General features: G+C 54.6%; 1 protein-coding gene across 1 annotated transcript in view; it reads right to left on the bottom strand.

Moving 5' to 3' along the window:
* Nucleotides 1–23,483, bottom strand: part of LOC138522058 (proteasome subunit beta type-8-like) — a 150,993-nt gene that overhangs the window by 55,390 nt on the left and 72,120 nt on the right. The window contains exon 3 of the mRNA XM_069635291.1: nt 1,748–1,859. Coding sequence (XP_069491392.1) covers nt 1,748–1,859 — 112 coding nt within the window. The remainder of the gene's footprint in view (nt 1–1,747; nt 1,860–23,483) is intronic.

The raw sequence follows: 23,483 nt of genomic DNA, 5'->3' as shown, positions 1-23,483 counted from the left end.
ATTTTTTAAAGAGCAACTTTACAATGTTAACCTCTGTTAAATAGTGCATTTTATTAATAGCTCTAAAAAATAACAGCACCCCATCCTGCCTATCTATCCCTCTTTAAAATATCTGTGTTCTTTTCCTGTGGGTGTGCTGCTGTCAGCAACGGCTGGAGTGGCTCTAGTGAACAGCACAATTCATACCAGCAGAAAGTGGGGAAGAGAGTGAGACAGAGTGGGAGACAGGGCGAGAGAGAGAGAGAAGGAAAGCACAGTGAAAGGGAGACATGGAGCAAGATAGAGAGAAGGAGAGAGAGGTAGAGTGGGCCAGAGAAAAACAAAGCACAGAAAGAGAGAGACATGGAGAGAATGAGAGAGAGAGAGAGAGAGAGAGACAGAGAGAGAGCGCGCACTAGATCTGCAAATGATATGCAGACTAAAGCTAATATGTCCCAATTCCCTTAAAACATAACCTTTGAATTGATATTCATTTTCACATTATATCTATTGGATAATTGTACTCAATGTTGCTTTTTGAATGCATAGTTTTATGTAAAATCTGACACACTAAACTTAACTTTTGACATCTTAGTGAATTTAGAGAGCGCAGCTGTGAGGTCAGAGGTCATACTTATTTTGTTTCATTCATGCAATGTGGTATATTCCATGGGAGACTAAACAGAGAGCAAGCAAGGTGGTGAAGTGGTGGGGGGGCCAGACAGAGGGGGAAGCAGTGGAAGGAAATCTTGGGCTCGAAGAGATGTCCGAGAAGAGGTCCTGGGCTTGGAATTGCACAGCTCAACAGGGTCAGAGGTCATGGGATCAAAGAGCTATCTTTCAGCTGAGAAGTCAGAGAGGGTCATTGTGAATGGGTCAGAGTGGTAAATCAGGGCATGAGACCAAGGTGTACTGCTTTTACCCCCTGACTTACCTCTCTGACTCATTTTCCAGTACTGAAAAAGCAGAAGAGGGTCCCGGAGCGGAGATAAGATCCCAGCCGCGCTCTGACCTCCTTTCGCACCTGCATGAGTTCATGGAGGTGTAAAACGGAACAGGAAATGGAGACGTGCGTAAAAGCTGAGCGTAATGCGTTTATGACTCCATTTCCTGCTCTGCCCCAAGGCGGAGGAGGGGCACAAGGCAGAGAGAGAGGAGGTCTTCGCTTTGCTCCTCGGCTTGGATAGGGGGCACTTCTTGGGGGTCAGAAGGGGCCAGACGAGGAGACAGTTGGGGAGTCAATGGTCGTGCACTAGATAGGGCGCTGCTTTTGGGGGCGGGAGCGGGTGGAGTCAGTGGGCATAGGCCAGATGAGGCATGTGTTCCTTACTCAGAGGGTTTATTTATTTTATTTTAACATTTGTGTAATGCCCAGACGCACAGGTATCACAGCGTTTGTACAGGGTAATAACAGAGTAAACACTTTACAGATCATTGTGTTAGTAGGAAGTAGCACGGGCAAAGTAGGCTACGGTTCATGCTTAGAGTGTCAGTCAAACTTATTGAACAGCCATGTTTTCAGCAGCCGATTGAATGCTGGGCAGGGGGGCTCATTTCTTAAGTGTGGAGTTAAGGAGTTCCACAGGGCGGGGGCTGTGGTGCTGAAACTAACCCCTCCTGCTCCGGCTAGTTTAAAATGTGGAACAGCTGGGGTGAGCTGATCAGAGGAGCGGAGTGAGCCAGAGTGCTGTTTCTTTGTGATGCAATGGTTCATGGGTTCACAGGTGTCCAGATGGGGTGGGGGGGCAAGGGCTGGGTGGGCTCCTACCTGCATTCCTTGGCCAGCATCCGCTCCCAGTACTGGCAGTCGGCCGCACTCCCAGACATGGTGCCCAGCAGGTAGGGGTTGATCTCGATGACCTTGTTATATTGAGTGTCGGCTGCAGGTGAGAGAGAAATGAAATCTGGGGGTTATGGAGTGCGGAAGAGGGACTCCAGCGGTCTGAGGGCATGGTGAGTGCACCCATGGGAGCCATGAAATGGTAACAGCAGACAGGAGTCAGAGACAGGGGCAGCGACTCAGGGGATAGTTCTGCTATCTGAACCGCTAATATTAATGAAACTCAATTGATATAACTGCTGAGGGATAGCGCTGCTCTTTGAGGCCTCAGCCTATATGATTGCTGTATCCTGAGGGATAGCGCTGCTCTTTTAGGCCCGAGTCTGTATGATTGATGTATCCTGAGGGATAGCGCTGCTCTTGGAGGCCTGAATCTGTATGATTGATTCATCCTGAGGGATAGCGCTGCTCTTGGAGGCCTGAGTCTGTATGATTGATGTATCCTGAGAGATAGCGCTGCTCTTTGAGGCCTCAGCCTGTATGATTGATGTATCCTGAGGGATAGCGCTGCTCTTTGAGGCCTCAGCCTGTATGATTGATGTATCCTGAGGGATAGCGCTGCTCTTTGAGGCCTGAGCCTGTATGATTGATGTATACTGAGGGATAGCGCTGCTCTTTGAGGCCTGAGCCTGTATGATTGATGTATCCTGAGGGATAGCGCTGCTCTTGGAGGCCTGAGCCTGTATGATTGATGTATCCTGAGGGATAGCGCTGCTCTTGGAGGCTTGAGTCTGTATGATTGATGTATCCTGAGGGATAGCGCTGCTCTTGGAGGCGTGAGTCTGTATGATTGATGTATCCTGAGGGATAGCGCTGCTCTTGGAGGCCTGAGTCTGTATGATTGATGTATCCTGAGGGATAGCGATGCTCTTGGAGGCCTGAGTCTGTATGATTGATGTACCTTGACGGATAGCGCTGATCTTGGAGGCCTGAGTCTGTATGATTGATGTATCCTGAGGGATAGTGCTGCTCTTTGAGGCCTCAGCCTGTATGATTGATGTACCCTGATGGATAGTGCTGCTCTTGGAGGCCTGAGTCTGAATGATTGATGTATCCTGAGGGATAGTGCTTCTCTGTGAGGCCTCAGCCTATATGATTGATGTATCCTGAGGGATAGTGCTGCTGTTGGAGGCCTGAATCTGTATGATTGATGTATCCTGAGGGATAGTGCTGCTCTTTTAGGCCTCAGCCTATATGATTGATGTCTCCTGAGAGATAGTGCTGCTCTTTGAGGCCTCAGTCTAAATGATTGATGTATCCTGAGGGATAGTGCTGCTCTCTGAGTCTTTAGCATTTATTACCAATGTATCCTGAGGAATAGTGCTGTTCTCTGAGACCTGAGTCTGTATGATTGATGTATCCTGAGGGATAGTGCTGCTCTTTGAGGCCTCAGCCTATATGATTGATGTCTCCTGAGAGATAGTGCTGCTCTTTGAGGCCTCAGTCTAAATGATTGATGTATCCTGAGGGATAGTGCTGCTCTCTGAGTCTTTAGCATTTATTACCAATGTATCCTGGGGATAGTACTGCTCTTTGGGGCCTGGGTTCGTATGATTGATGTATCCCGAGGGATAGCTCTGCTCTTTGAGGCCTGAGTCTGTATGATTGATGTATCCTGAGGGATAGCGCTGCTCTCTGAGGCCTCAGCCTATATGATTGATGTATCCTGAGGGATAGTACTGCTCTCTGCGGCTGATACTCTAAGAGTGGTATATCACGATAGAGAACTGCACCCTCTTAAACTCAAGCCTGTGGTATTTCTGTTAACTGAAAGATTTCTCTGATACTGTAAGATCTATAACACCTGAGGGTTAGATCTGCTGCATGTGAATGTATAGTCTGTAGAACCTAAGGGATATCTCTGCTGTCTGAGCCCTGAGCCTGCAATCTGCACACCCTGAAGTTAGGTCTGGTGCCTGCACACAGGAGGTCGGTATCACCCAAGGGATAGCTCTGCTGTCTGAGCCCTGAGCCTGCAATCTGCACACCCTGACGTTAGGTCTGGTGCCTGCACACATGAGGTCGGTATAAAACAAAGGGATAGCTCTGCTGTCTGAGCCCTGAGCCTGCAATCTGCACACCCTGGGGTTAGGTCTGGTACCTGCACACATGAGGTCTGTATAACCCAAGGGATAGCTCTGCTGTCTGAGCCCTGAGCCTGCAATCTGCACACCCTGAGGTTAGGTCTGGTGCCTGCACACATGAGGTCGGTATAACCCAAGGGATAGCTCTGCTGTCTGAGCCCTGAGCCTGCAATCTGCACACCCTGGGGTTAGGTCTGGTACCTGCACACATGAGGTTGGTATAACCCAAGGGATAGCTCTGCTGTCTGAGCCCTGAGCCTGCAATCTGAACACCCTGGGGTTAGGTCTGGTGCCTGCACACATGAGGTCGGTATAACCCAAGGGATAGCTCTGCTGTCTGAGCCCTGAGCCTGCAATCTGCACACCCTAAGGTTAGGTCTGGTGCCTGCACACATGAGGTCGGTATAACCCAAGGGATAGCTCTGCTGTCTGAGCCCTGAGCCTGCAATCTGCACACCATGGGGTTAGGACTGGCGCCTGCACACATGAGGTCGGTATAACCCAAGGGATAGCTCTGCTGTCTGAGCCCTGAGCCTGCAATCTGCATACCCCGAGGTTAGGTCTGGTGCCTGCACACATTAGGTTGGTATGACCCAAGGGATAGCTTTGCTGTCTGAGCCCTGAGCCTGCAATCTGCACACCGGGGTTAGGTCTGGTGCCTACACACATGAGGTTGGTATAACCCAAGGGATAGCTCTGCTGTCTGAGCCCTGAGCCTGCACACACCGGGCTTAGGTCTGGTGCCTGCACACATGAGGTTGGTATGACCCAAGGGATAGCTCTGCTGTCTGAGCCCTGAGCCTGCAATCTGCACACCCTGAGGTTAGGTCTGGTGCCTGCACACATGAGGTCAGTATAACCCAAGGGATAGCTCTGCTGTCTGAGCCCTGAGCCTGCAATCTGCACACCCTGGGGTTAGGTCTGGTACCTGCACACATGAGGTTGGTATAACCCAAGGGATAGCTCTGCTGTCTGAGCCCTGAGGCTGCACTCTGCACACCTTGGGGTTAGGACTGGTGCCTGCACACATGAGGTTGGTATAACTCAAGGGACAGCTCTGCTGTCTGAGCCCTGAGCCTGCAATCTGCACACCGCGAGGTTAGGTCTGGTGCCTGCACACATGAGGTCAGTATAACCCAAGGGATAGCTCTGCCATCTGAGCCCTGAGCCTGCAATCGGCACACCCTGGGGTTAGGTCTGGTGCCTGCACACAGGAGGTTGGTATAACCCAAGGGACAGCTCTGCTGTCTGAGCCCTGAGCCTACAATCTACACACCTTGGAGTTACGTCTGGTGCCTGCACACATGAGGTCGGTATAACCCAAGGGACAGCTCTGCTGTCTGAGCCCTGAGCCTGCAATCTGCACACCCTGGGGTTAGGTCTGGTGCCTGCACACATGAGGTTGGTATAACCCAAGGGATAGCTCTGCTGTCAGAGCCCTGAGCCTGGAATCTGAACACCCTGAGGTTAGGTCTGGTGCCTGCACACGTGAGGTCGGTATAATCCAAGGGATAGCTCTGCTGTCTGAGCCTCGAGCCTGCAATCTGCACACCCTGTGGTTAGGACTGGTGCCTGCACACATGAGGTCAGTATAACCCAAGGGATAGCTCTGCTGTCTGAGCCCTGGGCCTGTAATCTGCACACCCTGGCGTTAGGTCTGGTGTCTGCACACATGAGGTTGGTATAACCCAAGGGACAGCTCTGCTGTCTAAGCCCTGAGCCTGCAATCTGCACACCCCAAGGTTAGGTCTGGTGCCTGCACACATGAGGTTGGTATAACCCAAGGGATAGCTCTGCTGTCTGAGCCTCGAGCCTGCAATCTGCACACCCTGGGGTTAGGACTGGTGCCTGCACACATGAGGTCAGTATAACCCAAGGGATAGCTCTACTGTCTGAGCCTCGAGCCTGCAATCTGCACACCCTGGGGTTAGGACTGGTGCCTGCACACATGAGGTCAGTATCACCTAAGGGATCGCTCTGCTGTCAGAGCCCTGAGCCTGCAATCTGCACACCCTGGGGTTAGATCTGGTTCCTTCACACATGAGGTCAGTATCACCTAAGGAATAGCTCTGCTGTCTGAGCCCTGAGCCTGCAATCTGCACACCCCAAGGTTAGGTCTGGTGCCTGCACACATGAGGTTGGTTTAACCCAAGGATAGCTCTGCTGTCTGAGCCCTGAGCCTGCAATCTGCACACCCTGGGGTTAGGTCTGGTACCTGCAAACATGAGGTCGGTATAACCCAAGGGATAGCTCTGCTGTCTGAGCCCTGAGCCTGCAATCTGAACACCCTGGGGTTAGGTCTGGTGCCTGCACACATGAGGTCAGTATAACCAAAGGGATAGCTCTGCTGTCTGAGCCCTGAGCCTACAATCTACACACCTTGGGGTTACGTCTGGTGCCTGCACACATGAGGTCGGTATCACCTAAGGGATAGCTCTGCTGTCTGAGCCCTGGGCTTGTAATCTGCACACCCTGGGGTAAAGTCTGGTGCCTGCACACATGAGGTTGGTTTAACCCAAGGATAGCTCTGCTGTCTGAGCCCCGAGCTGGAAATCTGCACACCCTGCGATTAGGTATGGTGCCTGCACACGTGAGGTCGGTATAATCCAAGGGACAGCTCTGCTGTCTGAGTCCCGAGCCTGCAATCTGCACACCCTGGTGTTAGGTCTGGTGCCTGCACACATGAGGTCGGTATGGCCCAAGGATAGCTCTGCTGTCTGAGCCCTGAGCCTGCAATCTGCACACCGTGGGGTTAGGTCTGGTACCTGCAAACATGAGGTTGGTATAACCCGAGGGATAGCTCTGCTGTCTGAGCCTGCAATCTGAACACCCTGGGGTTAGGTCTGGTGCCTGCACACATGAGGTCAGTATAACCCAAGGGATAGCTCTGCTGTCTGAGCCCTGAGCCTGCAATCTGCACACCCTGAGATTAGGTCTGGTGCCTGCACACATGAGGTTGGTATAACCCAAGGGATAGCTCTGCTGTCTGAGCCCTGAGCCTGCAATCTGCACACCATGGGGTTAGGACTGGCGCCTGCACACATGAGGTTGGTATAACCCAAGGGACAGCATTGCTGTCTGAGCCCTGAGCCTGCAATCTGCACACCCCGAGGTTAGGTCTGGTGCCTGCACACATTAGGTTGGTATGACCCAAGGGATAGCTTTGCTGTCTGAGCCCTGAGCCTGCAATCTGCACACACCGGGGTTAGGTCTGGTGCCTACACACATGAGGTTGGTATAACCCAAGGGATAGCTCTGCTGTCTGAGCCCTGAGCCTGCACACCCCGGGCTTAGGTCTGGTGCCTGCACACTTGAGGTTGGTATGACCCAAGGGATAGCTCAGCTGTCTGAGCCCTGAGCCTGCAATCTGCACACCCTGGGGTTAGGTCTGGTGCCTGCCCACAGGAGGTTGGTATAACCCAAGGGACAGCTCTGCTGTCTGAGCCCTGAGCCTACAATCTGCACACCTTGGGGTTAGGTCTGGTGCCTGCACACATGAGGTCGGTATAACCCAAGGGATAGCTCTGCTGTCTGAGCCCTGAGCCTACAATCTACACACCTTGGGGTTACGTCTGGTGCCTGCACACATGAGGTCGGTATCACCTAAGGGATAGCTCTGCTGTCTGAGCCCAGGGCTTGTAATCTGCACACCCTGGGGTAAAGTCTGGTGCCTGCACACATGAGGTTGGTTTAACCCAAGGATAGCTCTGCTGTCTGAGCCCCGAGCTGGAAATCTGCACACCCTGCGATTAGGTATGCTGCCTGCACACGTGAGGTCGGTATAATACAAGGGACAGCTCTGCTGTCTGAGTCCCGAGCCTGCAATCTGCACACCCTGGTGTTAGGTCTGGTGCCTGCACACATGAGGTCGGTATGGCCCAAGGATAGCTCTGCTGTCTGAGCCCTGAGCCTGCAATCTGCACACCCTGAGGTTAGGTCTGGTGCCTACACACATGAGGTCAGTATAACCCAAGGGATAGCTCTGCTGTCTGAGCCCTGAGCCTGCAATCTGCACACCCTGGGGTTAGGTCTGGTGCCTGCACACATGAGGTTGGTATAACCCGAGGGATAGCTCTGCTGTCTGAGCCTGCAATCTGAACACCCTGGGGTTAGGTCTGGTGCCTGCACACATGAGGTCAGTATAACCCAAGGGATAGCTCTGCTGTCTGAGCCCTGAGCCTGCAATCTGCACACCCTGAGGTTAGGTCTGGTGCCTGCACACATGAGGTTGGTATAACCCAAGGGATAGCTCTGCTGTCTGAGCCCTGAGCCTGCAATCTGCACACCATGGGGTTAGGACTGGCGCCTGCACACATGAGGTTGGTATAACCCAAGGGACAGCATTGCTGTCTGAGCCCTGAGCCTGCAATCTGCACACCCTGAGGTTAGGTCTGGTGCCTGCACACATGAGGTCGGTATAACCCAAGGGATAGCTCTGCTGTCTGAGCCCTGAGCCTGCAATCTGCATACCCCGAGGTTAGGTCTGGTGCCTGCACACATTAGGTTGGTATGACCCAAGGGATAGCTTTGCTGTCTGAGCCCTGAGCCTGCAATCTGCACACACCGGGGTTAGGTCTGGTGCCTACACACATGAGGTTGGTATAACCCAAGGGATAGCTCTGCTGTCTGAGCCCTGAGCCTGCACACTCCGGGCTTAGGTCTGGTGCCTGCACACTTGAGGTTGGTATGACCCAAGGGATAGCTCAGCTGTCTGAGCCCTGAGCCTGCAATCTGCACACCGCGAGGTTAGGTCTGGTGCCTGCACACATGAGGTCAGTACAACCCAAGGGATAGCTCTGCCGTCTGAGCCCTGAGCCTGCAATCTGCACACCCTGGGGTTAGGTCTGGTGCCTGCCCACAGGAGGTTGGTATAACCTAAGGGACAGCTCTGCTGTCTGAGCCCTGAGCCTACAATCTGCACACCTTGGGGTTAGGTCTGGTGCCTGCACACATGAGGTCGGTATAACCCAAGGGACAGCTCTGCTGTCTGAGCCCTGAGCCTGCAATCTGCACACCCTGGGGTTAGGTCTGGTGCCTGCACACATGAGGTCGGTATAACCCAAGAGATAGCTCTGCTGTCAGAGCCCTGAGCCTGGAATCTGAACACCCTGAGGTTAGGTCTGGTGCCTGCACACGTGAGGTCGGTATAATCCAAGGGATAGCTCTGCTGTCTGAGCCTCGAGCCTGCAATCTGCACACCCTGGGGTTAGGACTGGTGCCTGCACACATGAGGTCAGTATAATTCAAGGGATAGCTCTGCTGTCTGAGCCCTGGGCCTGTTATCTGCACACCCTGAGGTCAGGTATGGTACCTGCAGACATGACGTCAGTATAACCCAAGGGACAGCTCTGCTGTCTGAGCCCTGCGCCTGCAATCTGCACACCCTGGGGTTAGATCTGGTGCCTGCACACATGAGGTCGGTATAACCCAAGGGATAGCTCTGCTGTCTGAGCCCTGAGCCTGCAATCTGCACACCCTGAGGTTAGGTCTGGTGCCTGCACACATGAGGTCGGATAACCCAAGGGATAGCTCTGCTGTCTGAGCCCTGAGCCTGCAATCTGCACACCATGGGGTTAGGACTGGCGCCTGCACACATGAGTTTGGTATAACCCAAGGGACAGCACTGCTGTCTGAGCCCTGAGCCTGCAATCTGCACACCCTGAGGTTAGGTCTGGTGCCTGCACACATGAGGTCGGTATAACCCAAGGGATAGCTCTGCTGTCTGAGCCCTGAGCCTGCAATCTGCATACCCCGAGGTTAGGTCTGGTGCCTGCACACATTAGGGTGGTATGACCCAAGGGATAGCTTTGCTGTCTGAGCCCTGAGCCTGCAATCTGCACACCGGGGTTAGGTCTGGTGCCTACACACATGAGGTTGGTATAACCCAAGGGATAGCTCTGCTGTCTGAGCCCTGAGCCTGCACACCCCAGGCTTAGGTCTGGTGCCTGCACACATGAGGTTGGTATGACCCAAGGGATAGCTCTGCTGTCTGAGCCCTGAGCCTGCAATCTGCACACCCTGAGGTTAGGTCTGGTGCCTGCACACATGAGGTCAGTATAACCCAAGGGATAGCTCTGCTGTCTGAGCCCTGAGCCTGCAATCTGCACACCCTGGGGTTAGGTCTGGTACCTGCACACATGAGGTTGGTATAACCCAAGGGATAGCTCTGCTGTCTGAGCCCCGAGGCTGCAATCTGCACACCTTGGGGTTAGGACTGGTGCCTGCACACATGAGGTTGGTATAACTCAAGGGACAGCTCTGCTGTCTGAGCCCTGAGCCTGCAATCTGCACACCGCGAGGTTAGGTCTGGTGCCTGCACACATGAGGTCAGTATAACCCAAGGGATAGCTCTGCCGTATGAGCCCTGAGCCTGCAATCGGCACACCCTGGGGTTAGGTCTGGTGCCTGCACACATGAGGTTGGTATAACCCAAGGGATAGCTCTGCTGTCAGAGCCCTGAGCCTGGAATCTGAACACCCTGAGGTTAGGTCTGGTGCCTGCACACGTGAGGTCGGTATAATCCAAGGGATAGCTCTGCTGTCTGAGCCTCGAGCCTGCAATCTGCACACCCTGGGGTTAGGACTGGTGCCTGCACACATGAGGTCAGTATAACCCAAGGGATAGCTCTGCTGTCTGAGCCCTGGGCCTGTAATCTGCACACCCTGGCATTACGTCTGGTGTCTGCACACATGAGGTTGGTATAACCCAAGGGACAGCTCTGCTGTCTAAGCCCTGAGCCTGCAATCTGCACACCCCAAGGTTAGGTCTGGTGCCTGCACACATGAGGTTGGTATAACCCAAGGGATAGCTCTGCTGTCTGAGCCTCGAGCCTGCAATCTGCACACCCTGGGGTTAGGACTGGTGCCTGCACACATGAGGTCAGTATAACCCAAGGGATAGCTCTGCCGTCTGAGCCCTGAGCCTGCAATCGGCACACCCTGGGGTTAGGTCTGGTGCCTGCACACATGAGGTTGGTATAACCCAAGGGATAGCTCTGCTGTCAGAGCCCTGAGCCTGGAATCTGAACACCCTGAGGTTAGGTCTGGTGCCTGCACACGTGAGGTCGGTATAATCCAAGGGATAGCTCTGCTGTCTGAGCCTCGAGCCTGCAATCTGCACACCCTGGGGTTAGGACTGGTGCCTGCACACATGAGGTCAGTATAACCCAAGGGATAGCTCTGCTGTCTGAGCCCTGGGCCTGTAATCTGCACACCCTGGCATTACGTCTGGTGTCTGCACACATGAGGTTGGTATAACCCAAGGGACAGCTCTGCTGTCTAAGCCCTGAGCCTGCAATCTGCACACCCCAAGGTTAGGTCTGGTGCCTGCACACATGAGGTTGGTATAACCCAAGGGATAGCTCTGCTGTCTGAGCCTCGAGCCTGCAATCTGCACACCCTGGGGTTAGGACTGGTGCCTGCACACATGAGGTCAGTATAACCCAAGGGATAGCTCTACTGTCTGAGCCTCGAGCCTGCAATCTGCACACCCTGGGGTTAGGACTGGTGCCTGCACACATGAGGTCAGTATCACCTAAGGGATAGCTCTGCTGTCTGAGCCCTGGGGTTGTAATCTGCACACCCTGGGGTAAAGTCTGGTGCCTGCACACATGAGGTTGGTTTAACCCAAGGATAGCTCTGCTGTCTGAGCCCCGAGCTGGAAATCTGCACACCCTGCGATTAGGTATGGTGCCTGCACACGTGAGGTCGGTATAATCCAAGGGACAGCTCTGCTGTCTGAGCCCCGAGCCTGCAATCTGCACACCCTGGTGTTAGGTCTGGTGCCTGCACACATGAGGTCGGTATGGCCAAAGGATAGCTCTGCTGTCTGAGCCCTGATCCTGCAATCTGCACACCCTGAGGTTAGGTCTGGTGCCTGCACACATGAGGTCGGTATAACCCAAGGGATAGCTCTGCTGTCTGAGCCCTGAGCCTGCAATCTGCACACCCTGGGGTTAGGTCTGGTACCTGCAAACATGAGGTTGGTATAACCCGAGGGATAGCTCTGCTGTCTGAGCCTGCAATCTGAACACCCTGGGGTTAGGTCTGGTGCCTGCACACATGAGGTCAGTATAACCCAAGGGATAGCTCTGCTGGCTGAGCCCTGAGCCTGCAATCTGCACACCCTGAGGTTAGGTCTGGTGCCTGCACACATGAGGTTGGTATAACCCAAGGGATAGCTCTGCTGTCTGAGCCCTGAGCCTGCAATCTGCACACCATGGGGTTAGGACTGGCGCCTGCACACATGAGGTTGGTATAACCCAAGGGACAGCATTGCTGTCTGAGCCCTGAGCCTGCAATCTGCACACCCTGAGGTTAGGTCTGGTGCCTGCACACATGAGGTCGGTATAACCCAAGGGATAGCTCTGCTGTCTGAGCCCTGAGCCTGCAATCTGCATACCCCGAGGTTAGGTCTGCTGCCTGCACACATTAGGTTGGTATGACCCAAGGGATAGCTTTGCTGTCTGAGCCCTGAGATTGCAATCTGCACACACCGGGGTTAGGTCTGGTGCCTACACACATGAGGTTGGTATAACCCAAGGGATAGCTCTGCTGTCTGAGCCCTGAGCCTGCACACCCCGGGCTTAGGTCTGGTGCCTGCACACTTGAGGTTGGTATGACCCAAGGGATAGCTCTGCTGTCTGAGCCCTGAGCCTGCAATCTGCACACCGCGAGGTTAGGTCTGGTGCCTGCACACATGAGGTCAGTACAACCCAAGGGATAGCTCTGCCGTCTGAGCCCTGAGCCTGCAATCTGCACACCCTGGGGTTAGGTCTGGTGCCTGCCCACAGGAGGTTGGTATAACCCAAGGGACAGCCCTGCTGTCTGAGCCCTGAGCCTACAATCTGCACACCTTGGGGTTAGGTCTGGTGCCTGCACACATGAGGTCGGTATAACCCAAGGGACAGCTCTGCTGTCTGAGCCCTGAGCCTGCAATCTGCACACCCTGGGCTTAGGTCTGGTGCCTGCACACATGAGGTCGGTATAACCCAAGGGATAGCTCTGCTGTCAGAGCCCTGAGCCTGGAATCTGAACACCCTGAGGTTAGGTCTGGTGCCTGCACACGTGAGGTCGGTATAATCCAAGGGATAGCTCTGCTGTCTGAGCCTCGAGCCTGCAATCTGCACACCCTGGGGTTAGAACTGGTGCCTGCACACATGAGGTCAGTATAATTCAAGGGATAGCTCTGCTGTCTGAGCCCTGGGCCTGTAATATGCACACCCTGGCGTTAGGTCTGGTGTCTGCACACATGAGGTTGGTATAACCCAAGGGACAGCTCTGCTGTCTGAGCCTTGAGCCTGCAATCTGCACACCCCGAGGGTAGGTCTGGTGCCTGCACACATGAGGTCGGTATAACCCAAGGGATAGCTCTGCTGTCTGAGCCTCGAGCCTGCAATCTGCACACCCTGGGGTTAGGACTGGTGCCTGCACACATGAGGTCAGTATAACCCAAGGGATAGCTCTGCTGTCTGAGCCTCGAGCCTGAATTCTGCACACCCTGGGGTTAGGACTGGTGCCTGCACACATGAGGTCAGTATAACTCAAGGGATAGCTCTGCTGTCTGAGCCCTGGGATTGTAATCTGCACACCCTGGGGTAAAGTCTGGTGCCTGCACACATGCGGTTGGTTTAACCCAAGGATAGCTCTGCTGTCTAATCCCTGAGCCTGGAATCTGCACACCCTGTGGTTAGGTCTGGTGCCTGCACACATGAGGTCAGTATCACCCAAGGGATAGCTCTGCTGTCTGAGCCCTGAGCCTGCAATCTGCACACCCTGACGTTAGGTCTGGTGCCTGCACACATGAGGTCGGTATAACTCAAGGGATAGCTCTGCTGTCTGAGCCCTGAGCCTGCAATCTGCACACCCTGACATTAGGTCTGGTGCCTGCACACATGAGGTCGGTATAACCCAAGGGATAGCTCTGCTGTCTGAGCCCTGAGCCTGCAATCTGCACACCCTGAGGTTAGTTCTGGTGCCTGCACACATGTGGCCAGTATAACCCAAGGGATAGCTCTGCATCTGAGCCCTGCGCCTGCAATCTGCACACCATGGGGTTAGGTCTGGTGCCTGCACACATGAGGTTGGTATAACCTAACGATAGCGCTGCTGTCTGAGCCCTGCACCTATAAATTGCACACCCTGAGGTTAGGTCTGGTGCCTGCACACATGAGGTCGGTATAACCCCAGGGATAGCTCTGCTGTCTGAGCCCTGCGCCTGCAATCTGCATACCCTGGGGTTAGGTCTGGTGCCTGCACACATGAGGTCGGCATAACCCAAGGGATAGCTCTGCTGTCTGAGCCCTGAGCCTATAATCCACACACCCGGGGGTTAGGTCTGGTGCCTGCACACATGAGGTTGGCATAACCCAAGGGATAGCTCTGCTGTCTGAGCCCTGAGCCTGTAATCAACACACCCTGAGGTTAGGTCTGGTGCTTGCACACGTGGCCGGTATAACCCAAGGGGCAGCTCTGCAGTCTGAGTCCTGAGCCTGCAATCTGCTCACCCTGGGGTTAGGTCTGGTGCCTGCACACATGAGGTCAGTATAACCCAAGGGACAGCTCTGCTGTCTGAGCCCTGCGCCTGCAATCTGCATACCCTGGGGTTAGGTCTGGTGACTGCACACATGAGGTTGGCATAACCCAAGGGATAGTTCTGGTGTCTGAGCCCTGAGCCTATAATCCACACACCCTGGGGTTAGGTCTGGTGCCTGCACACATGAGGTTGGCATAACCCAAGGGTGAGCTCTGCTGTCTGAGCCCTGAGCTTGTAATCAACACACCCTGGGGTTAGGTCTGGTGCCTGCACACATGAGGTTGGCATAACCCAAGGGTGAGCTCTGCTGTCTGAGCCCAGCGCCTGCAATCTGCACACCCTGGGGTTAGGTCTGGTGCCTGCACACATGAGGTCAGTACAACCCAAGGGACAGCTCTGCTGTCTGAGCCCTGAGCCTGTAATCTGCACACCCTGGGGTTAGGTCTAGTGCCTGCACACGAGAGGTCGGTATAACCGAAGGATAGCTCTGCTGTCTGAGCCCTGAGCCTATAAACTGCACACCCTGAGTTAAGGTCTGGTGCATGCACACATGAGGTCGGTATAAACCGAGGAAAAGCTCTGCTGTCTGATCCCGAGCCTATAATCTGCACACCCTGAGGTCAGGTATGGTGCCTGCACACATGAGGTTGGTATAAACCGAAGGATAGCTCTGCTGTCTGAGCCCTGAGCCTATAAACTGCACACCCTGAGTTAAGGTCTGGTGCATGCACACATGAGGTTGGTATAAACCGAGGAAAAGCTCTGCTGTCTGATCCCCGAGCCTATAATCTGCACACCCTGAGGTCAGGTATGGTGCCTGCAGACATGACGTCAGTATAACCAAAGGGACAGCTCTGCTGTCTGAGCCCTGCACCTGCAATCTGCACACCCCGGGGTTAGATCTGGTGCCTGCACACATGAGGTTGGTATAACCCAAGGGGCAGCTCTGCAGTCTGAGTCCTGAGCCTGCAATCTGCACACCCTGGGATTAGGTCTGGTGCCTGCACACATGTGGCCAGTATAACCCAAGGGATAGCTCTGCTGTCTGAGCCCTGCGCCTGCAATCTGCACACCATGGGGTTAGGTCTGGTACCTGCACACATGAGGTTGGTATAACCCAAGGAATAGCACTGTTGTCTGAGCCTGCAATCTGCACACCCCGAGGTTAGGTCTGGTTTCTGCACACATGAGGTTGGCATAACCCAAGGGATAGCTCTGCTGTCTGAGCCCTGAGCCTGTAATATGCACACCCTGGGGTTAGGTCTGGTGCCTGCACACATGAGGCCGGTATAACCCAAGGGACAGCTCTGCTGTCTGAGCCCCGAGCCTGCAATCTGCACACCCTGGGGTTAGGTCTGGTGCCTGCACACATGAGGCCGGTATAACCGAAGGGACAGCTCTGCTGTCTGAGCCCCAAGCCTGCAATCTGCATACCCTGGGGTTAGGTCTGGTGCCTGCACACATGAGGTCAGTATAACCTAAGAGACAGCTCTGGTGTCTGAGCCCCGAGCCTAAAATCTGCACACCCTGAGGTCAGGTATGGTACCTGCAGACATGACGTCAGTATAACCCAAGGGACAGCTCTGCTGTCTGAGCCCTGCGCCTGCAATCTGCACACCCTGGGGTTAGATCTGGTGCCTGCACACATGAGGTCGGCATAACCCAAGGGATAGCTCTGCTGTCTGAGCCCTGCACCTGCAATCTGCACACCCTGAGGTTAGGTCTGGTGCCTGCACACATGAGGTTGGTATAACCAAAGGATATCTCTGCTGTCTTAGCCCGGCGCCTGCAATCTGCACACCCTGAGGTTAGGTCTGGTGCCTGCACACAAAAGGTCGGTATAACCCAAGGGATAGCTCTGCTGTCTGAGCCTCGAGCCTGCAATCTGCACACCCTGGGGTTAGGACTGGTGCCTGCACACATGAGGTCAGTATAACCCTAGGGATAGCTCTGCTGTCTGAGCCCTGCGCCTGCAATCTGCACACCCTGAGGTTAGGTCTGGTGCCTGCACACATGTGGCCAGTATAATCCAAGGGATAGCTCTGCTGTCTGAGCCCTGCGCCTGCAATCTGCACACCATGGGGTTAGGTCTGGTGCCTGCACACATGTGGCCAGTATAACCCAAGGGATAGCTCTGCTGTCTGAGCCATGAGCCTGTAATCTGCACACCATGGGGTTAGGTCTGGTGCCTGCACACATGAGGTTGGTGTAACCCAAGGGATAACTCTGCTGTCTGAGCCCTGCACCTGCAATCTGCACACCCTGAGGTTAGGTCTGGTGCCTGCACACATGAGGTCGGCATAACCCAAGGGATAGCTCTGCTGTCTGAGCCCTGCACCTGCAATCTGCACACCCTGAGGTTAGGTCTGGTGCCTGCACACATGAGGTCGGTATAACCAAAGGATATCTCTGCTGTCTTAGCCCGGCACCTGCAATCTGCACACCCTGAGGTTAGGTCTGGTGCCTGCACACATAAGGTCGGTATAACCCAAGGGATAGCTCTGCTGTCTGAGCCCTGCGCCTGCAATCTGCACACCCTGAGGTTAGGTCTGGTGCCTGCACACATGTGGCCAGTATAACCCAAGGGATAGCTCTGCTGTCTGAGCCCTGCTCCTGCAATCTGCACACCCTGGGGTTAGGACTGGTGCCTGCACACATGAGGTCAGTATAACCCAAGGGATAGCTCTGCTGTCTGAGCCCTGCGCCTGCAATCTGCACACCCTGAGGTTAGGTCTGGTGCCTGCACACATGTGGCCAGTATAACCCAAGGGATAGCTCTGCTGTCTGAGCCCTGTGCCTGCAATCTGCACACCATGGGGTTAGGTCTGGTGCCTGCACACATGTGGCCAGTATAACCCAAGGGATAGCTCTGCTGTCTGAGCCCTGAGCCTGTAATCTGCACACCATGGGGTTAGGTCTGGTGCCTGCACACATGAGGTTGGTATAACCCAAGGGATAACTCTGCTGTCTGAGCCTGCAATCTGCACACCCCGAGGTTAGGTCTGGTTTCTGCACACATGAGGTTGGCATAACCCAAGGGATAGCTCTGCTGTCTGAGCCCTGCGCCTGCAATCTGCACACCCTGGGGTTAGGTCTGGTGCCTGCACACATGACGTCAGTATAACCCAAGGGACAGCTCTGCTGTCTGAGTCCTGAGCCTGCAATCTGCACACCCTGAGGTTAGGTCTGGTGCCTGCACACATGAGGTTGGTATAACCAAAGGATATCTCTGCTGTCTTAGCCCGGCGCCTGCAATCTGCACACCCTGAGGTTAGGTCTGGTGCCTGCACACATAAGGTCGGTATAACCCAAGGGATAGCTCTGCTGTCTAAGCCTCGAACCTGCAATCTGCACACCCTGGGGTTAGGACTGGTGCCTGCACACATGAGGTCAGTATAACCCAAGGGAAAGCTCTGCTGTCTGAGCCCTGCGCCTGCAATCTGCACACCCTGAGGTTAGGTCTGGTCCCTGCACACATGTGGCCAGTATAACCCAAGGGATAGCTCTGCTGTCTGAGCCCTGCGCCTGCAATCTGCAAACCATGGGGTTAGGTCTGGTACCTGCACACATGAGGTTGGTATAACCCAAGGGACAGCCCTGCTGTCTGATCCCTGAGCCTGTAATCTGCACACCATGGGGTTAGGTCTGGTGCCTGCACACATGAGGTTGGTATAACCCAAGGGATAGCTCTGCTGTCTGAGACTGCAATCTGCACACCCCGAGGTTAGGTCTGGTTTCTGCACACATGAGGTTGGCATAACCCAAGGGATAGCTCTGCTGTCTGAGCCCTGAGCCTGTAATCTGCACACCCCGAGGTTAGGTCTGGTGCCTGCACACATGAGGTCGGTATAAACCGAGGAAAAGCTCTGCTGTCTGATCCCCGAGCCTATAATCTGCACACCCTGAGGTCAGGTCTGGTGCCTGCAGACATGACGTCAGTATAACCCAAGGGACAGCTCTGCTGTCTGAGCCCTGCAATCTGCACACCCTGGAGTTAGATCTGGTGCCTGCACACATGAGGTTGGTATAACCCAAGGGACAGCTCTGCAGTCTGAGTCCTGAGCCTGCAATCTGCACACCCTGGGATTAGGTCTGGTGCCTGCACACATGAGGTAGGCATAACCCAAGAGATAGCTCTGCTGTCTGTGCCCGGCGCCTGCAATCTGTACAGCCTGAGGTTAGGTCTGGTGCTTGCACACATGTGGCCAGTATAACCCAAGGGGCAGCTCTGCAGTCTGAGTCCTGAGCCTGCAATCTGCACACCCTGGGATTAGGTCTGGTACCTGCACACATGAGGTCGGCATAACCCAAGGGATAGCTCTACTGTCTGAGCCCTGCGCCTGCAATCTGCTCACCCTGAGGTTAGGTCTGGTGCTTGCACACATGTGGCTAGTATAACCCAAGGGATAGCTCTGCTGTCTGAGCCCTGCACCTGCAATCTGCACACCATGGGGTTAGGTCTGGTGCCTGCACACATGAGGTTGGTATAACCCAAGGGATAGCTCTGCTGTCTGAGCCTGCAATCTGCACACCGCGAGGTTAGGTCTGGTTTCTGCACACATGAGGTTCGCATAACCCAAGGCATAGCTCTGCTGTCTGAGCCCTGAGCCTGTAATCTGCACACCCCGAGGTTAGGTCTGGTGCCTGCACACATGAGGTCAGTATAACCCAAGGGATAGCTCTGCTGTCTGAGCCCTGAGCCTGTAATCTGCACACCCTGGGGTTAGGTCTGGTGCCTGCACACATGAGGTTGGCATAACCCAAGGGTTAGCTCTGCTGTCTGAGCCCTGAGCCTGTAATCTGCACACCCTGGGGTTAGGTCTGGTGCCTGCACACATGAGGCCGGTATAACCCAAGGGACAGCTCTGCTGTCTGAGCCCCGAGCCTGCAATCTGCATACCCTGGGGTTAGGTCTGGTGCCTGCACACATGACGTCAGTATAACCCAAGGGACAGCTGTGCTGTCTGAGTCCTGAGCCTGCAATCTGCACACCCTGGGATTAGGTCTGGTGCCTGCACACATGAGGTCGGCATAACCCAAGGGATAGCTCTGCTGTCTGAGCCCTGCACCTGCAATCTGCACACCCTGAGGTTAGGTCTGGTGCCTGCACGCATGAGGTCGGTATAACCCAAGGGATAGCTCTGCTGTCAGAGCCCTGAGCCTGCAATCTGCACATCCTGGGGTTAGGTCTGGTACCTGCACACATGAGGTTGGTATAACCTAACGATAGCGCTGCTGTCTGAGCCCTGCACCTATAAATTGCACACCCTGAGGTTAGGTCTGGTGCCTGCACACATGAGGTCGGTATAACCCCAGGGATAGCTCTGCTGTCTGAGCCCTGCGCCTGCAATCTGCATACCCTGGGGTTAGGTCTGGTGCCTGCACACATGAGGTCGGCATAACACAAGGGATAGCTCTGCTGTCTGAGCCCTGAGCCTATAATCCACACACCCGGGGGTTAGGTCTGGTGCCTGCACACATGAGGTTGGCATAACCCAAGGGATAGCTCTGCTGTCTGAGCCCTGAGCCTGTAATCAACACACCCTGAGGTTAGGTCTGGTGCTTGCACACATGTGGCCGGTATAACCCAAGGGGCAGCTCTGCAGTCTGAGTCCTGAGCCTGCAATCTGCTCACCCTGGGGTTAGGTCTGGTGCCTGCACACATGAGGTCAGTATAACCAAAGGGACAGCTCTGCTGTCTGAGCCCTGTGCCTGCAATCTGCATACCCTGGGGTTAGGTCTGGTGCCTGCACACATGAGGTTGGCATAACCCAAGGGATAGCTCTGCTGTCTGAGCCCTGAGCCTATAATCCACACACCCTGGGGTTAGGTCTGGTGCCTGCACACATGAGGTTGGCATAACCCAAGGGTGAGCTCTGCTGTCTGAGCCCTGAGCCTGTAATCAACACACCCTGGGGTTAGGTCTGGTACCTGCACACATGAGGTCAGTACAACCCAAGGGACAGCTCTGCTGTCTGAGCCCTGAGCCTGTAATCTGCACACCCTGAGGTTAGGTCTAGTGCCTGCACACGAGAGGTCGGTATAGCCCAAGGATAGCTCTGCTGTCTGAGCCCTGAGCCTATAAACTGCACACCCTGAGTTAAGGTCTGGTGCATGCCCACATGAGGTCGGTATAAACCGAGGAAAAGCTCTGCTGTCTGATCCCCGAGCCTATAATCTGCACACCCTGAGGTCAGGTATGGTGCCTGCACACATGAGGTTGGTATAAACCGAGGAAAAGCTCTGCTGTCTGATCCCCGAGCCTATAATCTGCACACCCTGAGGTCAGGTATGGTGCCTGCAGACATGACGTCAGTATAACCAAAGGGACAGCTCTGCTGTCTGAGCCCTGCACCTGCAATCTGCACACCCGGGGTTAGATCTGGTGCCTGCACACATGAGGTTGGTATAACCCAAGGGGCAGCTCTGCAGTCTGAGTCCTGAGCCTGCAATCTGCACACCCTGGGATTAGGTCTGGTGCCTGCACACATGTGGCCAGTATAACCCAAGGGATAGCTCTGCTGTCTGAGCCCTGCGCCTGCAATCTGCACACCATGGGGTTAGGTCTGGTACCTGCACACATGAGGTTGGTATAACCCAAGGGATAGCACTGCTGTCTGAGCCTGCAATCTGCACACCCCGAGGTTAGGTCTGGTTTCTGCACACATGAGGTTGGCATAACCCAAGGGATAGCTCTGCTGTCTGAGCCCTGAGCCTGTAATATGCACACCCTGGGGTTAGGTCTGGTGCCTGCACACATGAGGCCGGTATAACCCAAGGGACAGCTATGCTGTCTGAGCCCCGAGCCTGCAATCTGCACACCCTGGGGTTAGGTCTGGTGCCTGCACACATGAGGCCGGTATAACCCAAGGGACAGCTCTGCTGTCTGAGCCCCAAGCCTGCAATCTGCATACCCTGGGGTTAGGTCTGGTGCCTGCACACATGAGGTCAGTATAACCCAAGAGACAGCTCTGATGTCTGAGCCCTGAGCCTAAAATCTGCACACCCTGAGGTCAGGTATGGTACCTGCAGACATGACGTCAGTATAACCCAAGGGACAGCTCTGCAGTCTGAGCCCTGCGCCTGCAATCTGCACACCCTGGGGTTAGATCTGGTGCCTGCACACATGAGGTTGGTATAACCCAAGGGACAGCTCTGCAGTCTGAGTCCTGAGCCTGCAATCTGCACACCCTGGGATTAGGTCTGGTGCCTGCACACATGAGGTAGGCATAACCCAAGGGATAGCTCTGCTGTTTAAGCCCTGCACCTGCAATCTGCACACCCTGATGTTAGGTCTGGTGCCTGCACACATGAGGTTGGTATAACCAAAGGATATCTCTGCTATCTTAGCCCGGCGCCTGCAATCTGCACACCCTGAGGTTAGGTCTGGTGCCTGCACACATAAGGTCGGTATAACCCAAGGGATAGCTCTGCTGTCTGAGCCTCGAGCCTGCAATCTGCACACCCTGGGGTTAGGACTGGTGCCTGCACACATGAGGTCAGTATAACCCAAGGGATAGCTCTGCTGTCTGAGCCCTGCGCCTGCAATCTGCACACCCTGAGGTTAGGTCTGGTGCCTGCACACATGTGGCCAGTATAACCCAAGGGATAGCTCTGCTGTCTGAGCCCTGCACATGCAATCTGCACACCATGGGGTTAGGTCTGGTGCCTGCACACATGTGGCCAGTATAACCCAAGGGATAGCTCTGCTGTCTGAGCCATGAGCCTGTAATCTGCACACCATGGGGTTAGGTCTGGGGCCTGCACACATGAGGTTGGTATAACCCAAGGGATAACTCTGCTGTCTGAGCCCTGCACCTGCAATCTGCACACCCTGAGGTTAGGTCTGGTGCCTGCACACATGAGGTCGGCATAACCCAAGGGATAGCTCTGCTGTCTGAGCCCTGCACCTGCAATCTGCACACCCTGAGGTTAGGTCTGGTGCCTGCACACATGAGGTCGGTATAACCAAAGGATATCTCTGCTGTCTTAGCCCGGCGCCTGCAATCTGCACACCCTGAGGTTAGGTCTGGTGCCTGCACACATAAGGTCGGTATAACCCAAGGGATAGCTCTGCTGTCTGAGCCCTGCGCCTGCAATCTGCACACCCTGAGGTTAGGTCTGGTGCCTGCACACATGTGGCCAGTATAACCCAAGGGATAGCTCTGCTTGAGCCCTGCGCCTGCAATCTGCACACCATGGGGTTAGGTCTGGTACCTGCACACATGAGGTTGGTATAAGCCAAGGGATAGCACTGCTGTCTGAGCCTGCAATCTGCACACCCCGAGGTTAGGTCTGGTGTCTGCACACATGAGGTTGGCATAACCCAAGGGATAGCTCTGCTGTCTGAGCCCTGAGCCTGTATTATGCACACCCTGGGGTTAGGTCTGGTGCCTGCACACATGAGGCCGGTATAACCCAAGGGACAGCTCTGCTGTCTGATCCCCGAGCCTGCAATCTGCACACCCTCGGGTTAGGTCTGGTGCCTGCACACATGAGGCCGGTATAACCCAAGGGACAGCTCTGCTGTCTGAGCCCCAAGCCTGCAATCTGCATACCCTGGGGTTAGGTCTGGTGCCTGCACACATGAGGTCAGTATAACCCAAGAGACAGCTCTGATGTCTGAGCCCTGAGCCTAAAATCTGCACACCCTGAGGTCAGGTATGGTACCTGCAGACATGACGTCAGTATAACCCAAGGGACAGCTCTGCAGTCTGAGCCCTGCGCCTGCAATCTGCACACCCTGGGGTTAGATCTGGTGCCTGCACGCATGAGGTCGGTATAACCCAAGGGATAGCTCTGCTGTCAGAGCCCTGAGCCTGCAATCTGCACAACCTGGGGTTAGGTCTGGTACCTGCACACATGAGGTTGGTATAACCTAACGATAGCGCTGCTGTCTGAGCCCTGCACCTATAAATTGCACACCCTGAGGTTAGGTCTGGTGCCTGCACACATGAGGTCGGTATAACCCCAGGGATAGCTCTGCTGTCTGAGCCCTGCGCCTACAATCTGCATACCCTGGGGTTAGGTCTGGTGCCTGCACACAT

This window comes from Ambystoma mexicanum, chromosome 13 (assembly GCF_040938575.1).
Source record: "Ambystoma mexicanum isolate Mex_15411 chromosome 13, UKY_AmexF1_1, whole genome shotgun sequence".
NCBI classification, from domain to species: domain Eukaryota; kingdom Metazoa; phylum Chordata; class Amphibia; order Caudata; family Ambystomatidae; genus Ambystoma; species Ambystoma mexicanum.
This window is presented reverse-complemented; position numbering and strand designations above follow the sequence as displayed.